This window comes from Apium graveolens, chromosome 1 (genome assembly GCF_009905375.1).
Source record: "Apium graveolens cultivar Ventura chromosome 1, ASM990537v1, whole genome shotgun sequence".
NCBI lineage: Eukaryota > Viridiplantae > Streptophyta > Magnoliopsida > Apiales > Apiaceae > Apium > Apium graveolens.
Genome location: NC_133647.1, coordinates 198808556 through 198833657, shown reverse-complemented (window position 1 = coordinate 198833657; position 25102 = coordinate 198808556). Strand labels below are relative to the sequence as shown.

Genomic DNA, 25102 nt, shown 5'->3' with positions numbered 1-25102 from the left:
ATTTTCCGTTCTCGTTTCAATGGATCAAACACATATATAGCACTTTTCTTGAGACAAAAGAGGAGCAACATCGAATGGTTGCTACAATGATACAAATATATGTAATAAATATTTTGGATTACACTAGTAATAAAATTAGTGATAGAGACTTATTTTGTTCTTATTCTTGGATGTATGGTGCTAGGATAAAAGGTTTATTTTTATTTTCTTCCAAAATATTTGTCATGTAATCAGCTGCTTCCTGTTGACATTGATAGTCACGATTATGTGTTATGGCTAATCTAGATGGCAACATGAATCCAAATATATCTTTGCACAAAGTGCTAAAGTACCTACAAAAATTACATATCAGAATAAGAATGTGTGTTGATAGATTTTAAAGTAATTAAGGAAGAAAAAACTTGTTCTTACTTTAGAAATTTTTCCAAAATGGATATATTTAACCAACTCATTTTCAAATTGATCAACATCTTCAGGCGTGATGTATATTGGATCCTCTCCATTTTCTTCATACTTAAATACCTCACTTTTTTTAGTGGAAGGCCTCTTATTAAGCAAGAAACGTAGAGATCGACAATGCTCACTTGAGTGTATGTCATCATCAAGCAATGGTGTGGTTTTCTTTAGAGGAGTCACTGAACCTTTGCTTTCAACTTTTTTTGGCACCTAAACATTTTTCTTGAGGCTAGTCCCTCCTTATTCTTCTCCAATAATATCGGCTCCTATAGTCAAAGACAATTACAAATATGAAAAACTGCAATTAAATGAGAGAACAAAATTCTTGAATAAACTTTCACCTCACAAGACATATACCTGTCCTAATGTCACAAGATCCTTCGGCCATTAAACAAAGCTACCCACTGCATTTCCTACCGTCTCATGTTCATCACATGGCACAGGAAGTGGAGTTAGTTGATATTCAGCTACAACATCATCAACTGATACTTTGACATTGTGAGGCACAATCGGGCTATTATGAATCATATTACCCCCCCCCCCCCACTATTTAATGGAAAAACAGTCCCCCTTGATGCAATAACTCTCCCTTTCTCCAGATGTATCACCCAAAGACAACAAAGTGTTGTAGCCTGAAATGCATAAATTAGCATATATACAAATAAAATATGTCAAACAGCTAGAATCCTCTTTGTAAATTAAGAATTAACATTTAACCTTGGAGTTTAGATATGCCTCGAATTGCAATCGGTAGTAGATGTTACATTAACATGTGACAATCATGTGACTTCATACCGACCAGCTTCAAATCTTTCATTGAGACAAAGTTTTTAGGGTTTGAGGAATATCCAGATGGAACTTTCACGCCAGATAAACACTCACAAAAGCTAATTTTCTCTTTCCTTGATAATGTATAACACGCTGGAGGTAGATATGCACGTTTACCAGATTGTTTTACTGTTAACTATGTTCGTACACCCATCTCTTGCAGGTCTAATCTGGCTTTCACCCCATCCTTTGTCTTACCAGGTATATTCAAAAGTGTTCCGGTAATGCTTTCACAAACATTTTTTTCGATATGCATAAAATCAAGATAGTGTCTAACTTGCAAGTGCTCTCAATATGGAAGATCCCAAAATATAGATCTTTTATTCCAAATGCTACTAGTGGTTGGCTTTTTATACAGTTTCCCAAGTACAACATCAATATTTTTAACTCGTTCAAACACCTCCTTCCCGGTTAAAGGCAAACGAGCCACTCGAGTCTCGATAGTCCCATCAAAAGATCTTTTCCTCTTACGATAAGGGTGAGCAAGGGGAAGAAATGTACAATGACCCATGTATACATTTTTTTTGCAATTTTTTAGACAAATGTCAATAGTAGCATCTTCACAAATCGAACATGCATTAGCTCCTTTAATACTGTACCATGAAAGGTTTCCATAGCCATGAAAATCACTTATGGTGCAAAAAATCATGGCACGCATGGTAAAATCTGCTTGCTTGTATGCATCATACACCCTCTTGCCTTGATCCCACAATAACTTCAGATCTTCAATAAGTGGCTAAAGATATACATATATGTTATTTCCGGCTTCTTTAGGACCGGGGATTAGCAATGTCAACATGATCTACTTGCGTTTCATGCAAAACCAATGAGGCAAGTTATAAATTGTTAGAAGAACTGGCCAGGTGCTAAGTTGAGAGCTTATAGTGCAATATGGGTTTATGCCATATGCACAAAGTCCTAGTCAAAGATTTCTAGCTTCTTGACCAAATTCTGGGAACTTTCCATCAATGGTTCTCCACTATGAAGAGTGTTGAGTGGCATTTATGACACTCTATAATGCTCTAATAAGCTTTGGATTGGTGCATTTGTACTCAAGTTGTTAAGTGTTTTAACGTGTTTTCTAGTGTTTTTGCATTTTAGGCATTAATCTATGAATCAGGTGAATTAGCATAGTTTTGGTGCTAATATGGTGTCTAGGTGGTGTTGGAATAAAAGTTCGTTAAAAGCCGGCTCGAAGCTGCAGGATAAAGAAAAAGAAAAGAAGTTATTTCTGGCAGAAGCCCAGCGCGCCCACGCTGAACAAGCGCGCACCCGCGTGCCGCGCCGTGTTGGGATAATAAAATTTTGATTCTATTACAATTCTATTTTCTGGACTCCTGGGTTGATTGGACTGCTATATATTGATAACTCAAGATCGTTTTTTAATAAGGAGACTCACCAGAGCACAAGGTGAAGACAGCAAGAGACCTATAACACAATTCAACAAAGCCGAAGACGATCTAGTTTATTCTTGTGAATCTTTATTTTGAGTTGTAATCTTGGATGCTTGTTTCTTGTTTTGTTGAACCTATACTCTTGTTTGTACTTGGTTTTAATTATTCGTTATAAAGACTATGTTTGATATACCATGCTTTCATTGGAACCCACGTTGATGATGAGTCCGATTATGGGCTAGTCGTTATCATGGGGTTCTAGCGGATTTATTTATGGATTTCTTTATTTAAATTGTTTAATGCCTTAGCATGTGGTGATTGTATGATATCCTAGTATTGGTTGTGCGTATTCATCTTATGAGCGTCGTGAACTTATAAGATAGTGTGTTAATTCTTAATGAAGTGAAAGTAATTTAAGGCTTTAGAACTTGTCATGCTAGCATACGTTCATGTATTTGATATGCATGAATTGTAGGTAATTTTAACCATCTTGTTTTCCCTATATAATCAAGATAGATAACTTGTGCTTAAACCGTTATATTGTCAAATTCTATAAACATATAGGGTCTCAATATAATTGGTGTCTATTCAGCTTCTATCTCTTTTGTGGATGTCTGGTAGTATGGTACTCGTGCAACGAAAGTTGGCGTTTATCAGTTTCGTGTAGTCTGATTAGTGTCATCACCATTGCATGTTAAGGTTGAGAACAATAAGGCTATTGAATGAAGTATCTAATGAAGTTAGAATCTCATGTTGTCATATATATTAATTCAGTCAATCTTATTCTCGTAGTTAAAATAGTTAGCGTAAGTATTAGTTATAAATAATCTCAATTTGTTATCGTCTTAGCATTGAATAATAACCATACATTGTTGCTTAAGTGCGTAAATTAATTAGTTAACCTATACAGTCTCTGTGGGAACGAACTAGAAAAGATTCTATACTACTTGTGAACTCGTATACTTGCGTGTATTATTAGCGCGTGTTTAGCGACTAACAAGTTTTTGGCACCGCTGCCTGGGACTGTAGTGTTAATTGATAGTTTATGTGATTTCCATCAGTGGTCATTAAAGTTCATTGACTCAGATATTGTTACTTATCTGTTTCCTTGTTTTATTTCAGGTGTTCTAGCGAGGGTGTATGCATACACGTTCGCGTACTCGTAAGAGAACACTGGATAAAGCCGAGGAAGAACTTGTGGTAGTTTGTAAGGAAGATTTTGAGGAAGAAAAGAAGTTTGAAGAAGAATAGAAAGTTGAAGAACCAGCTTTAGTAGAGATGGGTGATCAAGCGGAAAATCCGAAGGCTTTGATGGACTACTCTCAGCCTAAGATTAATGACATTCAGTCAAGCATCATCAGACCAGCCATCAGGGCTAAAACTTTTGAGATCAAGTCAAGCACGATTCAGATGATACAGAACTCAGTTCAGTTTGGGAATTCTCCTACTAAAGACCCCAACATGCACATCAGTGATTTCATCGAGATCTGCGACACTTTCAAATTCAATGATGAGACCGAAGATGCTATCAAGTTACGCCTTTTCCCATTCTCCCTGAGGGACAAGGATAAGTGTTGGTTACACTCTCTGCCAGCAGGATCTATCACCACTTGGGAGGATCTCGTGTAAAAGTTTTTAACTAAATTCTTCCACATGGCGAAGACTGCTGTAATCACGAATGCTCTTACCCAGTTTGCTCAGCAAACAGGAGAATCTCTGTGTGAGGCTTGGGATCGATATAAGGAGATGCTAAGGAAGTTCCCACACCATGGCATGCCTGATTGGATGATTATCAACTATTTCTACAATAGATTGGGTGCTACGTCTAGACCCATGCTTGATGCAGCATTAGGAGGAGCCCTGTGGGCTAAAAGCTACGATGAAGCTTATCAACTTATTGAACTGATGGCTGCTAATGAGTACCAGAATCCTTCCCAGAGACTAATACAAGGGAAAGTTGCAGGAATTCTGGAGTTGGACGCAGTAACTGCTATCGCTGCTCAACTTAAGGCTTTGACGATGAAGGTGGACACTTTGGCTAATTATGGAGTTAATCAAATCGCTACTGTCTATGAGCTATGTGATGGTGCCCATGATACTGATCAGTGCGTAATTTCTAGTGAATCAGCTCAGTTCGTGAGCAACTTCCAGCGATCGCAGCAACCAGTGCCATCCACCTATCATCCCAACAACTACAATCATCCCAATTTCAGTTGGAACAATGCTCAGAATGCGGTTCAACACCCTTATCAGCAATACCCAGCTAAGCAGTATAACCCTCCTGGTTTTTAGCAACCACGGTATGCACCTAGACAGCAACTCCAGTTGTAACAAGCTAATGAAAAATCTGAATTATAGGAGTTGAAGCTTATGTGCAAAAGTCAAGCTGTTTCTATAAAGACCTTGGAAAATCAAATTGGGCAAATTGTCAATGCCTTGCTAAATCATCAGCCCGGTACACTATCTAGTGACACTGAAGTGCCAGGAAGGAAAGAAGCTAAAGAACAGGTAAAGGCAATCACTTTAAGGTATGGAAAGGTTGCGAATCCCGAACAAACTCAAGAGTTGACTGTAGAAGCTGAGGCTGAGAAAGAGATCGAGCAATATGAGAAAGATGTGGAACCAAGGAAAACTACTATTGAGCACACTCCGCCTGAGGGTAATACATGGGAGAAACAGATCTATCCTCCACCACCTTTTCCCAAGCGGCTACAGAAGAAAAAGCTAGACAAGCAATTCGAGAAGTTTCTGGAGGTGTTCAAGAAACTTCATATCAACATACCTTTTGCCGAGGCTCTTGAGCAGATGCCTATTTATGCAAAGTTTATGAAAGGTATTCTTTCTCGGAAGGTGAAGCTAGATGATTTAGAGACAGTCGCTCTCACGGAGGAATGCAGTGTTGTGCTGCAACAGAAGTGCCTCCGAAGCTTAAAGATCCAGGAAGCTTTACTATTCTGTGCACTATTGGAAAAGTGTCTTTTGACAGATGCTTATGTGATTTGGGAGCTAGCATTAATTTGATGCCCTTGTCAATCTTCAAGCAGTTGGACTTACCTGATCCCAAACCGACTTATATGACCTTGCAGTTGGCCGACCGTTCTATTATATATCCGTGAGGTATCATGGAGGATGTCTTAGTCAAGGTTGATAAACTCATCTTCCCTGCTGATTTTGTAATTCTTGATTTCGAGGAGGATAAGAATATTCCCATAATCTTGGGAAGACCTTTTCTGGTGACAGGCCGCACCTTAATAGATGTGCAGAAGGGTGAGCTCATTATGCGAGTTCTGGATCAGGATGTCACTTTTAATATGTTCAATGCTATGAAATTCCCTACTGATAATAAGGAGTGCTTAAAAATGGAGTTGGTCGACTCGGTGGTAACATCGGAACTTGATCAATTGCTAAGGTCCGATGCCTTAGAGAAAGCCTTGTTGGGGAATTCAGATAGTGAAGATGATGAAGGGGAAGAACAATTGTAATATTTGAATGTTTCTCCTTGGAAAAGGAAGATTTATATGCCTTTTGAATCTCTTGCAATGGAGGAATTGAACAAATCTCCAAAACGCCTCAAGCCTTCTATTGAGGAAGCTCTCACTCTTGAGCTTAAGCCTTTACCTGAGCATTTGAGGTATGCGTTTTTAGGTGATGTATCTACTCTGCCTGTTATTATTGCATCTAACCTTTCAAGTAGTGACGAGGAAAAGCTTTTGAGGATTCTGAGAGAGTTCAAATCGGCAATTGGATGGACTATAGAAGACATTAAGGGAATCAGCCCTTCTTATTGCATGCATAAAATTCTGTTAAAGGAAGGTAGCAAGCCTACGGTCGAGCAGCAAAGAAGACTTAATCATATTATGAAGGAAGTAGTGAAGAAGGAAATTCTTAAGTGGCTAGATGCAGGGATCATCTACCCTATTTCTGATAGTTCATGGGTAAGCCCGGTTCAATGTGTGCCGAAGAAAGGTGGAATTACTGTGGTAGCAAATGAGAAGAATGAGCTTATTCCTACAAGGACAATCACGGGGTGGAGAGTTTGCATGGACTACAGAAAGCTGAACAAAGCCAATAGGAAGGATCACTTCCCTTTGCCCTTCATTGATTAGATGCTCGACAGGTTGGCCGGTCATGAGTACTATTGTCTTCTGGATGGCTATTCGGGTTACAATCAAATTTGTATCACTCCAAAAGATCAGGAGAAAACTACCTTCACTTGTCCATTTGGTACGTTCGCCTTCAGACGAGTTTCTTTTTGGTCTGTGTGGTTCAACAGCCACATTTCAGAGATGTATGATGGCTATCTTTTCTAACATGATTGGCCAGAATGTAGAGGTGTTCATGGATGACTTCTCAATCTTTGTTGATTCTTTCGATGATTGCTTGCAAAATCTTGGACACGTTCTTAAGAGGTGTGTTGAGACCAATCCGGTTCTCAATTAGGAGAAATGTCACTTTATGGTACGACAAGGCATTATTCTCGGGCACAAAGTTTCTAGTAAGGGTCTTGAGGTGGATAAGGCCAAGGTGGGGGTCATTGAGAATCTTCCCCCACCTATTTCTGTTAAGAGAATTCACAGTTTTCTTGGTCATGTGGTTTCTACAGGCGTTTCATCAAAGACTTCTCCAAGATTTCAAAGCCTTTGTGCAGTTTGTTAGAGAAAGATGTTCCTTTCAAGTTTGATGACGAGTGCCTTGCAGCTTTTGAGACATTTAAAAAGAGTTTAATCACGGAACCGGTCATAACTGCACCTGATTGGAAAGAACCTTTTGAGATGATGTGTGATGCAAGTGACTATACAGTTGGAGCAGTTCTTGGGCAGAGGAAGAATAACATATTTCATGTGGTCTACTATGCTAGTAAGACCTTAAATGGTGCCCAACTGAATTATACTACTACGGAGAAAGAACTTTTGGCGATTGTCTATGGTTTTGAGAAATTTCGATCTTATCTACTTGGGACTAAGGTGACAGTTTTCACTGATCATGCCGCAATTCGATATATCGTCTCAAAGAAGGACTCGAAGCCTAGATTGATTAGATGGGTTCTTTTTCTCCAAGAATTTGAACTACAGATCAAGGATAGAAAAGGAACTGAAAATCAAGTCGCTGATTATCTCTCACGTTTAGAGAATCCAATGCTACTTCATTGGATAAGACATTGATAAATGAGTCTTTTCCCGACGAGCAGCTGTTTGGAGTGCAAGAAGAAGAACCGTGGTTTGCAGACATTGTGAACTACCTTGTGAGTAATATCATGCCTCCCGACTTATCCTACGCTCAAAGGAAAAAGTTTCTTCATGAAGTGAAGTGGTATATGTGGGATGAGCCATTTCTTTTTCGACAAAGAGATGACCAAATCATCAGGAGATGTATTCCTTACAGCGAAACGGGGGGGGATCTTGCGAGATTGCCACTCAACGGCTTATGGAGGACATTATGGGAGAGAAAAGACAGCATCTCGTGTTCTTCAAGTAGGCTTCTTTTGGCCAACCTTATTTAAAGATGCTCATCAGTTCATTTTGAAATGTGATCGATGTCAACGTGTGGGTAATATGTCTAATAGGGATGAGATGCCTCTTAATGTGCTTCTCGAGGTTGAGGTCTTCGATGTTTGGGGAATTGACTTCATGGGGCCATTTGTCTCATCTTGTAACAATCAGTATATCTTGTTGGCGGTTGATTACATGTCGAAATGGGTTGAAGTTAAGGCGTTGCCAACGAACGATGCGAAAGTGGTACTTAATTTTCCTCACAAGCAGATATTCACAAGGTTTGGAACTCCAAGAGTCATAATCAGTGATGAGGGGTTGCATTTTTGCAATCACAAGTTCACTTTTATGATGAAAAGGTATAATGTGAATCATCGCATTGCTACAGCTTATCATCCTCAGACGAATGGTCAAGCTGAGGTATCTAACAGAGAGATTAAGCGCATTTTAGAAGGTTGTGTGTCCATCAAGGAAAGATTGGTCTTTGAAGCTTGATGAAGCTATTTGGGCATATAAAATAGCATATAAGACTCCATTGGGAATGTCGCCGTTTCAGTTGGTTTATGGTAAGGGGTGTTATTTGCTTGTGGAGCTCGAACACAAAGCTTATTGGGCTTTGAAGAAATTGAATCTTGACTTGGATGCAGCTGGAAAGAAGAAGATGCTTCAATTGAATGAACTCGACGAGTTTCGACTTCAAGCTTATGAGAACAACAAAATGTATAAGGAGAAAGTCAAGAGGTGGCACGATCGGGGTTTAGTGACCAAGTCTTTATGTCGGGGCAACAAGTTCTTTTGTTCAACTCTCGTCTCCGTCTTTCTCCTGGAAAATTGAAGTCAAGATGGTCAGGGCCGTTTATTGTCAAAATTATGTTTCCACATAGAGCGGTAGATATTTTTGAGAATGATCCGGGCCAAGCATTCAACGTAAATGGTCAGAGGTTGAAGCACTACTATGGTGACACGGCAAGCCGCGAAATGGTTAGTGCCCTTCTATTGTCCATTTAATCTCGAGATTCTACGTCGAGCTAGCGACGTAAAAGAAGCGCTTCTTGGGAGGCAACCCAAGTTTGTTGTACATTAGTAGGTAGAAGAAGCAAGAAAAAAATTTCAGGGCCAACTACAGAAGCTGGGCGCGGCCGCGCGCCCAAGAGCGCGGCCGCGCCATTTTTCCAGTAACCAAGCGCGCCCGTGATATCCAAGCGCGCGGCCACTCCGGTTTTCCAGAGAGTGAGCGCACTCGCGCTATCCTAGCGCGCGGCCGCACCGGGTCCCTGTTCGAAAAAAATAAAAATGACAATTTTAAGAGAAAATTGGGATTTTTAACCAAAAATCAATTTCAACCCAATTTTTACTCTTCCACATCCCATAATTCCCTCTCCTAATCAATTCCATTATTCCCACGATTCCCATAATCAATTCTCACTTCTATTCCTTATAGAATTCATACCTCTCCACCTATAAATACATACACTTACACACAACTCCTTCACCAATTCACAAACTCTCAAACACAAATTCTCTCTAAACACTTAAGCTTTTATTCTTTCTTCTTCAAAACTGATGGCACCCAAGAGAAAAAGAACACAAGTTGGAAGCAGCACCACCGACTCTTCATCTGCGGGTGGTGTGAGGCCCAGGTTTTCTACTTCTGAGGCTGAGGAGGAGTACACTAGGCTTCTCTCGAAGCCTATTGCTAAGGAGCGCGGTTTTCTGCCATTAGGGAAGGATGGTAAGCTGTTAGAGATGATTCTTGAGATGGGTTGGGTTTTTTTTTGTGAGGCGCCCGCTGTTGTGCCCATGAGTGTTGTGCGGGAGTTCTATGCAAGCGCCAAGGCAGAGAAGAATGGGTTCACGGTGGTGAGGAGGAGGACTGTAGAGTACATTATTGATGCTATCAGGGCGGTGATTGAGCAGCCCGTGTGGAAGGTGGGTCAGGACACGTGGAATAATAAGACTCCGGAGGACTTTGATTTGGATCTCATCGTTGCTACTCTCTGTGTTCCTGAGACTCATTGGAAGTTCAAGAGGGGCACTACTGATTACTCCATGTTCCCTGCGTCATGCATGAACAGGTTTGCACGAGCTTGGAACTCTTTTATTTGTGCTAACATCATGCCATTTTCGCATGTGCATGAGATTACTGTGGAGCGTGCTCGTCTGTTGTGGGGGATTCTGCAGGGTGATTATATTGACTTGGGGATGTTGATATATCAGGGGATTCTGAGATTCTTGATGGGAGGTACTACAGGTGCTATTTCGTATGCGTCAGTTGTGACGAAGTTGTGCATGGCAGTTGGTGTTCATTGGCCAGCACATACGCAGCTTCAGCTTCCCAGTGCTCCTATTGATAGTTCTACGTTGTAGAGCATGCAGGAGTGGTATGGAGGGATGCCCGATCATAAGGGGCTTGGTTATTCATATGCTCATCTGCCATGTGGTGTGCCCACGGAGGCTTCTACTACAGGAGGTTCTCAGCATGCCCGCCGAGCAGCTTGGAGAGCTCAGTATAGAGAGGAGGTTGGTTCATCGCAGCAGCAGCAGGAGCAGGGATGGGAGCTGGTTTGAGTTCGACCCAGTTTAGGCGTCTCGCGAGGAGGATGGATGCGATGCACAACATCCACAGTCGGTTTGCACACGATCTCGCCCAGGCACTTGGGACAGCTTTCAGAGCCACCGGTGTTGACATCCAGTGGCCAGTATTTGGTGAGGAATCTGTGTATCCGCCTCCGGACATGCCTGACACTCCGCCCGTTAAGGGTGAGGATTCTGATTCACAGTAGGTATGCCTGATTCCTTATTATTACCTTCACTGAGGACAGTGAATATTTTAAGTTTGGGGGTAGTAGTTGAAGGAATATAGTTTGTGTGAGTCTCATATAGTTGCATGTTCATGATAGTTTAGTTCATATAGTTGCATATTTTGCCATGTAGTTTTTTTATTTTTATTTATTTTATTTTTGGTAGTTTTATGATATTTTGTTCATGTAGTTTCATACATTTACAGTATAACATGATCCCTTAGATAATTTTTCCGATTGACTTGTGATATTGATACTAGTGTAGTGATGTCGTATTTAGTGATGTTGAGTCTTATCGAGTTGATTTGCATGCTAGAGACACTTGTATTTCACTAAGTCTTATAGGTTGCTAGAGTGCTAGATCATAGTCATGATTTGTTTGATTGTCGAGGTTTAATCGCTTGCTTATATCAAGAATTTAGGATATTCTCTTAATAATAAAAGACATGGATATTTAAAAAATTAAAGAAAATTGGATTTCATTGCTAGTTGTATGGCTAGGTGTCAAATGGCTAGTAGCCGGCTCATATTTATATGAGTAGTCTAGGGTTGAATGAGATGGAGCCAAACGCACTCATTCACAAATTAGTAAAAAAAGAGAAAAAAAAAGAATAAGAGTTATGTATAATTGATCACGAGTGGGCTCTTTAGTACTCGAGTTATTAAGTTCTTAGGGGACTTTGTGCCTAGTGACCTAAGGCTTTTATAGTCTGGGATCCGCTAACCTAACACTCGCTACATGGGTACTATTGTATAAGTCTTTTGTGGACCTCACTCATTGCACGATCAAATAAGCATACTTGTGTTGTGTTATTATGAATAAAAGCATGAATCCATAAAAACTCTGATATAAGAATTGAAGTGTTATAAGTTATTTTGAGTTTAGCTTTTATTCTGTTTATAAACTTGCGATTGTCTTGATAAGTAGTGAGTCATGATTGTTGATCTAGTGGCGATAGTATATCTGTAAGCATTTGCACATACGCACGTCTCTGGTTTGTAGGTTGATTTGTGAAATTTGGTTGATCTTTATGCGAATAATTGCATTTGCTGAGATATTGCTTATTGATTGGTTTAGTTACTCTATGGGGATCGTTGCATTCATAGTAGTTGCATTCATGCATTTTTATGTCTTGTTCTTTGAGTCTGTTTATGTTTGAGGACAAGCATCGATTCAAGTTTGGGGGTATGTTGAGTAGCATTTATGACACTCTATAATGCTCTAATAAGCTTTGGATTGGTGCATTTGTACTCAAGTTGTTAAGTGTTTTAACGTGTTTTCTAGTGTTTTTGCATTTCAGGCATTAATCTATGAATCAGGTGAATTAGCATTGTTTTGGTGCTAATATGGTGTCTAGGTGGTGTTGGAATAAAAGCTCGGTGAAAGCCGGCTCGAAGCTGCAGGATAAAGAAAAAGAAAAGAAGTTATTTCTGGTAGAAGCCCAGCGCGCCCGCGCTGAACAAGCGCGTGACCACGCCGAAGTACAGAAAGCCAGCGCGCCCGCACCGTGTCGGGATAATAAAATCCTGATTCTATTACAATTCTGTTTTCTGGACTCCTGGGTTGATTGGACTGCTATATATTGATAACTCAAGATCGTTTTTTAATAAAAAGACTTACCAGAGCACAAGGAGAAGACGGCAAGAGATATATAGCACAATTCAACAAAGGCGAAGACGATCTAGTTTATTCTTGTGAATCTTTGTTTTGAGTTGTAATCTTGGATGCTTGTTTCTTGTTTTGTTGAACCTAAACTCTTGTTTGTACTTGGTTTTAATTATTCGTTATAAAGACTACGTTTGATATACCATGCTTTCATTGAAATCCACGTTGATGATGAGTCCGATTATGGGCTAGTCGTTATCTTGGGGTTCTAGCGGATTTATTTATGGATTTATTAAGTTAAATTGTTTAATGCCTTAGCATGTGGTGATTGTATGATATCCTAGTATTGGTTGTGCGTATTCGTCTTATGAGCGTCGCGAACTTATAAGATAGTGTGTTAATTCTTAATGAAGAGAAAGTGAATTTAAGGATTTAGAACTTGCCATGCTAGCATAGGTTCATGTATTTAATATGCATGAATTGTAGGTAATTTTAACCATCTTACTTTCCCTATGTAATCAAGATAGATAACTTGTGCTTAAACCATTATGTTGTCAAATTTTATAGACATATAGGGTCTCAATATAATTGGTGTCTATTCAGCTTCTATCTCTTTTGTGGATGTCTGGTAGTATGGTACTCGTGCAACGAAAGTTGGCGTTTATCAGTTTCGTGTTGTCTGATTAGTGTCATCACCATTGCATGTTAAGGTTGAGAACAATAAGGCTATTGAATAAAGTATCTAATGAAGTTAGAACCCCATGTTGTCATATATATTAATTCAGTCAATCTTATTCTCGTAGTTAAAATAGTTAGCGTAAGTATTAGTTATAAACAATCTCAATTTGTTATCGTCTTAGCATTGAATAATAACCATACATTGTTGCTTAAGTGCGTGAATTAATTAGTTAACCTATACAGTCTCTGTGGGAAGGAACTAGAAAAGATTATATACTACTTATGAACTCGTATACTTGCGTGTATTATTAGCGCGTGTTTAGCGACTAACAGAGAGTCAGCAGGGTGTCGGAGCATCCCATTTGATTTTCTTCCTTCCATGTGCCACCTCATAAGCTTTGCATCGTTGACATTTATAAACATGCGTTTACATCGTTCCACTATGGGAAAATACCGTAAAACCTTCACAGGAGGCTTCTTCTTGTGACTAGTAGAAGAATTACTTCCCTCCCGCTTGTACCTAGAGGCTCCGCACTTTGGACATGTGTACAGATGTTCATGTTCATTTCAAAACAGCACACAATCATTAGGACATGTATGTATCTTTTTTACATTCATACTCATCGGAGACAGTATCTTCTTTGCCTCATAGGTGGAAGTGGGAAGCTCGTTATTTGGAGGAAGCATGTCTGATAGAAGTTTTACCATTTCCGTGAAACTCTTATCACTCCATCCGTTCTTTACTTTGAGCTTACATAATTTCAACGTTGTTGATAACCTAGTAAACCGATCAGTGCACCCTGGATAGAGAAGTTTTTTGGAATCATCAACCAAGTTCTCAAGAACTTTCGGTTGGTGCATTAGAAGATCTTCAACATTGTGGATCATCTCATCAACCATATCATTTTTCTCATCATCTTCTTTATTGATAGGAATACTATCTCTATTACTTCCATAATCATCATCAGGTTTATTTATATTTTCATAATGTATTCCTTCTCCATGCCAAATTCACTTAGTATAATCATTCATGAAACCACGACGAAATAGATGATCACGCACTGTCATAGCACTGGGATACTTTTTTAAATTAAAACAATCACGACATGGACATGTGATCATGTCTTCTTTTCCTAATTCCATTTTTTTCTTTACATTTAGCTCCGCACATTCAATGAACTTGTCAACTCCATCAACATACTCTTGTGATATACGTGGTATTTTGTACATCCATGTATGGCGATCCATTTTAGATTTCTAAACAATATACAAAAGACAAGGAAACATTTATTAATATCATTTTTGTTAGACTAAATTTAGACTTTATGCTTTAATGTATATTAGAACAGGAACACGGCAAGCAAGCTTTTGACATGAAAAATGCCAATGACTCAGATTATAAACGGTTATTTAAACTTTTTATATTTTTCATATTAACCTATGAACACAATAAATTATAAATACAAAGAAATATAAAAGTTTGTAACTTGGATAACTGGAACATATAACCACGATTATGATGTTGTAGCAAATTGTCAATATAAAGAAATATATAAAGTTTGTAACTTGGATAACCGGAACATATAACCACGATTATGATGCTAAGTCCAGCAAGTGCCAAGATTCTAAGAACTTCACGGTACAAACATGCATATAATATACCAATAAACTCCTTAGTTATTTACAAAGACACTTGCTTAAATCTTTAGTTCAGTTTTTTTCCTATTTAAAACTAATATACCAATAATATACACCAAGACACATACCAATTTACTTCCTTGGATCTTAAATTCAGAATTTTTTTCTTATGAGACCTTTATCAAACAGTTTGCAATCAAATTGTATATGTAGATACATACAACTCTGTGGTTTAAATTTCTTCTATATGTAGATACATACAACTCTGTGGTGTAAATTTACCTGAAAGTCGTTCGATTTTTGATGAGTGACCATCTCTTTCGCCGCGGAATAGTGTTCGATTTCGTGTCTCTGTGGGTGGTTGTGTCTTTATAGGTGGTTGTGTTTTTGAGTCTCCTGTGGTATTATTTTTGTTCTAATTTAAATTGTATATAAAAAGTTTTTAATTGTTTTCTATTTCAAACAAAAATTGTTTTCTATTTCAAATATAATATGCATATATGTGTTCTATTTTAAATTGTTTCCTATTTCAAATAAAAAATTATTTTCTATTTCAAATAAAATATGCACATATGTGTTCTATTTTAAATTGTTTTCTACTTCGAATATAATATGCACATATGTATTTTATTTTAAATATAATAAATATGACCACACTGACTACCAACCAAACTTTTATTGTTTCGTTTTTAATATAATTGTATAGATAGATACGACAATCCTTTTATAAATATTATTTATTAGTTTCTTTGTAATAATTAGTTAGTTATTTTCGATTTTTGTTTTTCAAATTATTTTTAAAAAAATACTCCCTCGGAGCTTAATAATCACACAATACTTGTACATATCTATTATCTACAATTATATGATTAATTATCATTATTGTTATTTATTTTGCTTATTCGATAAATATCAATATTTTTTTGTATATTATACTCGTTTAGTAGTAATTTTGTATTTTTTTTTAAATCAATATATAATATAATTAATGTAGGTAAAGATGAAAATTTTGATTCATGTCTAAAAAAATATTATGGAAGATTTTTTCAAAAAAGACATGTATTATGGACCCGAGGGAGTATTTGCATTATTGCACTATCCACTGATTGTTAACACCTGTGAGTTTATTTATATAGAATTAAAATTTCAATTAATTTTCAAAAATTGAAAAATAACATTTCAAATCTACTAAATATTAACATTTAAATTAATTAGTTAATTTATTGTTAGAATTGTTCAGTGAAATATCAATTTTTTTGTAATTATAAATTATTTTATTTAATTTCTTTTATATTTTAAAAAAATTTAGAGTTTAGTATATCATAGATATTTAATTTCCTGCTATTTTTTAATGAATTTAATCATTTCCCATCCACAATTTTATTAATTTTATTTTATATTTATAATTATACTTAAAAATATCACAACCTATAGCGTCGGCATTTCAATACCGACACTAAAACAAACCCTAAAGCGTCGGCATTCAGAAGACAACGCTTTAAAACAAATCTAAAGCGTTGCCATTTACAAGCCAGCGCTTTAAACCAAACATACAGCGTCGGCATTTTAAATGCCGATGATGTACGTAGAAGTTACAGCATCGGCATTATAAAGACCGACGCTATATAGAGTTTTAGGCATCGGCGTTTTAAAACCCGACGCTACGGATTGTCAAAAGCTTCGGTTGTATAAAAGACCGACGCAACAGATAATGCACAAATGCGTTAAGGCATCGGTTAAAGTTAAAATCGACGCTTGAAGAGTGTTTAAGCGTCGGTTCTATATTCAGCTGACGCAAAAAGTGCGACGTGGAAGGATCTTTCTGTGATTCACAAATTTAATATCATAAAATTATATTATTTATTAGTAAATAATCAATATAATTGTTTTTTTCTATTTAAGAATATAAAATTTTGAGAAAATTACTACAATAAATTGGAACGACATGAGAGGCGACACATCACCGCCCTCGTATTCTTCTTTACAAAAGTATAATATAATATAATGATTTTAAAAAAATATACTTATAGATACTTTTCTTTGTAATATTTCATAAGCCAAAAGTTAAAAAAACAATGTAGGAAAAAGAGAAGAAATGTTATTAAAAATATTAGAAAAATATAAGATGGTAAATTTATTTAAAAAGAAAGTAGGAGTTTTAGAAGAATATTATGATGGTAAATAGATTTTAAAAATCTTAATGAAAGATATTTTAGAAATTTTAGGAGAATTTTACGAATGATGATAATATATTTATGAGAATCTATGGTAATTGTTGTTTTTGATATTTATTAACTCAAAAAATTTAGAAAATTCGGAAAATAGAATGAGACGATATGAGAGACGTCACATAAACGTTCCCCCTCTTCTTCGTTATATAAGTATATTGATGATTGATGTCTATAAAATAGACAAACATCACTTCTCGATAAACTGATGTAAAACTTACTTTTAACATCGGCTAAGAGAATCTCCAACGGGATGCACCTATTAGTTATAATATCTAGGTGGTAAGAAAAAAAAAATTGAAATTATACCAAATATGTAAAAAAAAGGACTACTTCAACGCACACACCTGTTAGGTAAATTTTTAGATGACAAGAAATCAGCACGCTAGATATATTGAATAAAAGACCATCATCTATATTAAATCCACGTCAATTCTCTCCAAAACTTAACTATGATGCACTCTCCTGCTTTAACCCTGGCAAGTGTACATGTATATAAAATATTTATAATTTGATATTTATAGTATACATATAATTATATATATAATTATATAATGTAATGTCAAGTGTACATATTAAAATATTTTACCGGAAAAAATATATGATTTCTTTTAGTATTAACCAAATTTATATTACTTGTATAAAGTTTACTAATAAACTAATATAATAAAAAAGTGAGCAAATGTTTGAAATATATAAGCAATGTTTAATAACTAATTTTTTTCAAATGTTTAAATATTACAATAATATCCTTAAATATGCTTTTATGAATTGTATAATTTATTTTCACTTGTATTAAATAAAAAATAATCAATGTATTATTAAAAGGATATTCTTTACGTAAATATATTTATCTAAAGTCAAAAGTAAATTTAAATGTAAACAAATTCAGCCAACATGGTTAGGAATTAGGACTTAGCACGGCTTGGTTTGGCTCTGTTTGGGATAACTGTTAAAAGTTGTTGTGCTATTAGAAAAAGTACTGGTTCAAAAAATGTTAAAAAATCAGATGACTGTTTGGTAATATTTTTAATTTGTGTATGTTTTGATGTAAAAAGTTACAAAAATAATGTTTTTGATGGGATTTGATGGTGAAATCAGCATTTGCTTTCCGCAAAAGCTGAAAAGCAGCTTTTACGATAACCATGGGGGGCTTAATTTTTTTAACAGCAGTTTTTATGTCAAAAACACTTTTCAGGAAAACATTTTTTTAATTTTACCAAACTATTTTTTAACTGTTTTTCAGCGAAAAACTAATGTTGGTATTTACAAGAGCAATGCCAAATACACCCTTAGACTGTTTTAAATGTCCGACTTGGTTTTAGAAATTTAGACATCGAATCCAAACCTAATGTTTTACGTAGTACGTTCGCTCAGTTTTTATTTCGGGACAGATATCGAATTCTAACCGAAATATGTAGATTTTTGTTTGAATTAAACCAAATCAAAATCAAACCTATTTGAAAGGTTTTGGAAAAAATGGACTGTCACGTATATATTGATGCATTGTTAACTTCGAAAAAACATGATTATATATTTTGAAAATCAATTATATCTATTATATGTGAACATGGGGTTTTACCCTATTTAGTAAATTACTTATATGCCCCTTTTACTTTATTATAATAAAAAAATAGAAGCTTTTGATTGGAATTGAACCCAAGACCTCAAGCACTTAAATAGACTTAATATCACATCTACAACCATTGTAGCAACACAACACATAATGACTTTCTTAAAATTATTAACTACATTTCTAGGTAGCTCCTTTAATGTATTAATTTTAAAATTCTTTTTTAATAATTAAATTTGTATATATTATATAAAGGATATAAATATGTAATAACTAAAATTCAAGTTAGACGAAGAATAACTTACAAGAATCACATATTAAATTTTATATAAAATACACTTGCATCATATCGCCTATTTTAATTGTTATATTATGGCACTAACCGTGCTTTAGTATATAAAGAGAGCGAGTGCTTCACTTGATGAGTTGTCAATAGTTATATTTATCGACATTATGTGTGGTTAAAAGTGTAAGGATCATTGTTATATATATCATAAATATGATTATTTCTAATCAAGTATTACCACTTATTACAAAATTACAAAATTGCATCCACCATGACCAACAAATTTTTTAATACAATTTATAAAAAATTAACACATATTCAAAAAAAATTAAAATCTTGAGATTCAATAATATCAATCGAAATTGGTAGAGATATCATAGATTTACGAGTAAATTGTCTTATATATCATCACATATATTGCTATTATATTCGTCATCCCAGTCATTATCACAGCACTTTCAAAAGAATTAAATTATGATAGTTCAACGAAAGGCTACTAGAGATGAATGAAATACATTCTGTGAGAGGAATGAAGAACAATTAAGAAATTATTAAAGGATGAAAGAGATATAGTTAAGTAAAAAAAATAATATGCATATATATGGAGCAGGTTTAAATATAATACGATAACAGGAGTGTAGTCGGAGAGTATCCGAAATGTCGAGAAATGAGAAGACCATTAAAATAAGTCGGAGTAGATATAACTTATGAAAATTCTTAAAAGTGATGGTAGATATTTTAAAATTGTGGTGGCTAAGATTTTAAATAGTTGGAAATAAGAGACGTAGATGTGTCCTGATCCTAATTTTAAGGTGAATTCTCATTTGTGTACGTGTGTATACAATTTCATAATTTATAATTAATATATGTGATATATATTAAAATTTATAAGCTATAGAATATATTTTAGTTCCTTAATTAAAATAACCTCAATTACATAGAAAGTGTCGATGTTATATCTAATTTCTTAAAAAAAAATTTAGTAAGATTTTTTGAAAAACAATTTTTCTCGTACTTAAAAATTCAGTATGATAAACTTATCGAAAATTATTTTTATATATTATAGGGGAATAAATAAAATTTACAAAATATAATTTTCAATTAATATGGCGTAGAAGATAGTATAAACTAATTAGTCGTGCACCTAATTTACAATTCTTATACGGTAATATTTAAAATATACATTTATTATCATGTAATGGTAATATACATAACTTCTTATAATATATATAAAAATATTGATTACAAAAATAAGAATGCAACTTGTGTTTTACAAGACTTCTGAAATATGTCATTACAATCTTCCAAACATTAAAATGAAGAATGTACGTGTTTTGGAAATATCAATATACATTAATTAATAAACTAATTAATATTTTTGGGTAGAAAATTTCGATTGAACTACTGCTAACAATCGACCTTATTATTAAATCGTGAAACATGAAGTTGAATAATATGAAAAATGAACCGACCTTATTATAACATTTGCAAAAAAGTAAAAAATTAAATTAAATGGGCTCGTGCTTTACACGGTCTATCATGCTGGTTGAAATTAATATGTCGACATAACAATTTGTGATTTATAGGTGAACTTTCAAATTTTGAATAATTTTTTATCGAGTCGGTTAAAAATTTTGGATGATATACCGACAAATTTTTGAAAAATCATCATATTACCATAATCTCGTTGAAAAAGTGATATTCAATAATTTCGTTACTTAGTTAATAAAATTACTAAAATTTAAAATATTAAATCTTGATCGAAAAATGAGTTTAAGAGTTTACGGATAATGTATGTATGTGTACATCTGCCGAGGTTAAAAAGTGTATGGATGTATGTATGTGTATATCTGTCAGGCATTAACTGTAAATGAATTGAGACGCTCACAAACATCTCGATCTTCTGGTCGAAAAAAGTTTGACTAATGTTCGATTCAATTAATAAACGAGTCAAATATGAACACAATTTTGAGTTTCGGTTCATAAATGAGCTAAATTTGAGTACAATACTTCAAAAATTGAAATTAATATATTAAGACGCGAATTTGTGATTTATTGGTTAATTTTTAAAATTTGTATAATTTTTTATCGAGTTGGTCAACTTTTTTTGTATAATTATACCGACAATTTTTTAAAATCCTCATATTACCATAATCTTGTTGAAACAGTGTAATTGAATAATTTTATTAGGTAGTTAGTAAATTTACTAAAGTTTAAATTATTAAATTAGGATCTGAACACGAGGTTAAAGAGTGTACAGATCGATGTGTATCTTTGTCGGGTATTACGTGAAGAAAAGTAAATGAATCGATATGCTCAGAAACAGTTCGGTGTTTGACTAGGAATAAGTTTGGCTCGAATTTGAGTTAATTTATAAACAAGTCGAATATGAACGCAATTTTGAAGTTCAATTCGTATATGACATGAACTATAACACAATATAATTTGTCTGAAAAGTTCATAAAGAAGTTCGATTACAATGTTCGTGAATAGTTTCGTGAGTAATGATCTTTAACATGCTCATTGATATAGGTCGCCAATAAGTCTATAAATTATTAATTACATATGCTCGTAAGCCACACACACTTATTATACAATATTTGCTGAATAATTGTGCACATATTTATCTACAAATCAAATTACTAATTATTTAAGTATTTTATTTATTAATAAATTAATAATTTTTTTGTATTGATATAATTTAAATTATAGTACACGCTATATAGTAAAAATATAATTATTTATCTTACTTTTAGTTATGTATTCGGTTAAGATTTCTATATCATTATTTTAAATAGAAGTAACGTATTTTAATCAAAATCAAAATAGTAAATATTCAAATTAACTTGTTTGATTGTTAGGGTTTTAAAATTAATGTTTCATTTTTTTATTATTAATTAATAAAAAAAGTAAGTGAAACTCATGCAAAAATTCGGAATCGTGAGAACAAGTTTATTAACTAAGTTGTTTGTGATCGAAGTTCGTAAACTATATTCATGACTTGTTCGTTAAACTATAATCCGTGAACTGTTTGTAATTAAACATGTTCGCGAATAACTAATATATTTTAATATATTAGTCAACAAAAAAATTGACTCGATAAATATTCGAGTTCAATTTTAATATATTTATAATGACCTCATACATAAATATTTAAAAATTCAGGTCAGCTGGGCTCATTTCGGTTGGGTTTATTTACGGCCCCGGGTAAGTGCGTAGTCATAAGGTAGGATTTTGAGTAGGATAGTAATTTTATCTCGGCCCGTTTCGTTTTTGCTATTAGTTTATCGGCGGTTTTGGGCTACTGAATATATTATCAATTATCAATTTACTAATATGTGCAATCTTATTTACAAACAAATACAGATATTCAATTTATAACCAATGTCATATGCGCCGAATTTATATTTTAATCTTACCAAAATTGATGTATAAATCATAATGACGAAAATGATATTACGCACCGATTTCTTACGTTGTATTTTATATTATTATTAATGTTCTTTGTGTGAGTTAGATTTTAGATCAGAGAAAGCACTTTGATTTTTATTTCTATTTTGTTTTGTTTTTTATATGCACGATTACTGTTTTGTATGATAATGCTTCATTTTATCACCTTGTAAAAATAGCTTTCCACAAACTCTTTTGGGTGAAGTGAACAATTATATATTCTCTCCGTCCAAATTTGTCCGTCAAGTTTAACTTTTGCACGTAATTTAAAATGCATTGACCGTATAGTTCCGTTTATTATTTTTCAAATTTTTTTTTTGTGAATAAAAATTAAGATTTGAATATTTATTCACTAAAAAAATTGAAAAATAATCAACGGAACTATGCGGTCACCTTAAACTACGTCCAAAAATCAAACTGGACAGATAAATTGGGACGGAGAGACGGAGAGAGTATATTTTTTAAAATATAGAGAGAATGTTCATTTCATGCAGATTATAGTGAGATGATAACAGACCAAGATTCTTTCCTTTAATCTAGTCGAAATCTATTGCAAGACTAGTATTGGCGGCAAATCAATTATATAAATTTTCAAATTTCTTTTCTATATATGAAATCAGAAACAAATCAATGATTGTGTTAATTGATATGATCATCAATTAATCAAAACTTTAAATTTGCACTAAAATCAAACGAAATCCTCATCACCACCTTAATTGGTGACTAGCTCTAGCTCAGAATCCTATATAAATAGATACTTGTATCACCTTCTTGAAAAAAAAACAAAGAGTTGGAGGTGAAAGAAATGTCTGCATCATCAATGGCAATTCTTGTTACATTTTCGCAACTCATCGTATTTACGTTGATTAGCTCTTGTACTGCACAAAGAGGCTCCAATGCCAAGTTTTTCGATGTTACAGCATACGGTGCTGTGGCTAATGGAAAGGATGATAACTCGAAGGTAATTAATCTTTACTGTTAGTTCTTCTTTACATGGTGCATGACGGTTATATGTCATTTTTTTATTCATTTTTACAGCAATTTTTGAGAGCATGGGGAGATGCATGCCAATGGAATGGCAATAGTGTGATGATTATACCTAAGGGGATATACCAGCTTAATCCTGTAGAGTTTACGGGACCGTGCAAAGGTTCCATTGTTGTGAGGATCGTTGGTGATCTTAAGGCTTCTACTGACATTTCTGTGCAATATTGGATTAGTTTTAAACACGTTGATTGGTTGCTGGTTGAAGGAAGTGGTACTGTGGATGGTCAAGGTGCTGCTGTTTGGAGTAGAGACGATTGCAAGCATAACGGCAGAGTCTGTAACCCTCTTCCTATAGTAAGTGAATGCGATAAAATTTATTTCTTTTTCTTGATACGAACTGATTTGTATGTCAACATTCAATTGATTATTCCTTGTCATTTCTTATAGTCGATGGGATTCAATTTTGTCAAAAACTCAAAGATTGCCAACTTGAATATGATCAACAGCAAAAGTGTTCACTTGAAGTTATATAGAAGCCAACAAGTGATGATTAGCGGAGTCAAAATTACAGCTCCAGAGAACAGTCCAAATACTGATGGGATAAATATAGCCGAATCTCAGGACATAAAAGTCCAGGACTGCAACATTGCTTGTGGTGACGATTGTGTATCCATGCTTAACGGAAATCAAAATGTGGAAGTTTTTAATGTTGCCTGCGGACCTGGCCATGGCATTAGTGTGGGGAGCCTTGGACAGAGTGTTGGAGATGGAAAGAGCGTGGGTGTTACCGGATTGCATGTTAAAAATTGTACTCTCAGAGGTACTGAAAATGGCTTGAGGATCAAAACATGGGCACCGTCTGACCCTGGCTTGGTCAGTGATTTTTTGTTCGAAGATATACACATGGAGAATGCTGATAATCCTATTATCATCGATCAACATTATTGCCCCAGTCACAGTTGTAACAACCAGGTAAATCTACAATATATTTCCCTGTTAAAACCTGTTTATGTCACTCACCATTATCAGATATCCATCTAATTTGTAAACAAATGTTAATCACATTTCGATTATGTATGACAGGCACAATCCTCAATTCAAATAAAGAATGTGACATTCGTAAACATATGGGGACAATCAAGTACACCAGTAGCCGTAAATATCCAATGTAGCAGCAAAGTGCCTTGTTCTGAGTTCAAGCTCCAAAATATAAATCTGGCCTACAATGGAAGAGAAGGAGTAGCAAAATCAGAGTGTTTGAATGTCCATGGTCAATCCTTTGGTCAAGAGCATCCTTCTGGTTGTTTTTAATCAAGTCCTGCCCATTAAGTTTATCATTGGTAGTTTTAGTAGTAGTATATGGAAGAGTCTTTACATATTTATTTTTCTTGTTGATTCTTCAGCTTAGTTTGAAATTCTGAAAATGGTATGTCAATGCAGTTATTGAGATCTTGCAGTTGTTCTTGCTTTAGTTTGAAATAATAAAAATTGAATTTTGCAAGTGTTCATGTTCTGAGACCTTTTTTAATTGGAGTGTTTTCCTGGGTTATTGTCTTACTGACGGAGCTGATTGAGTAATGCTAAAAGCAAAATGACCAATGGAATGGAATTTGTAAATAATAGCATCTGGTTTGACTTTCAAAAATCAATCTAATGATTTGATAGTACATTTCACTTTTTTAGTATTT

General features: G+C 34.6%; 1 protein-coding gene and 1 non-coding gene across 2 annotated transcripts; one reads left to right on the top strand and one right to left on the bottom strand.

The window, feature by feature from the left end:
• Positions 1-4346: 4346 nt before the first annotated feature.
• Positions 4347-4453, bottom strand: LOC141683269 (small nucleolar RNA R71). The gene has a single exon (XR_012560209.1). It is a non-coding gene; the product is annotated as a small nucleolar RNA R71 (small nucleolar RNA).
• An 18779-nt stretch (positions 4454-23232) lies between these two features.
• LOC141716071 (exopolygalacturonase-like) lies at positions 23233-24725 on the top strand. Its single transcript, XM_074518760.1, has 4 exons — positions 23233-23388; positions 23466-23768; positions 23862-24386; positions 24498-24725. Exons 1-4 carry the CDS (start codon positions 23233-23235, stop codon positions 24723-24725), a joined length of 1212 nt encoding a protein of 403 aa, XP_074374861.1.
• The last annotated feature ends 377 nt before the right edge of the window (positions 24726-25102 follow it).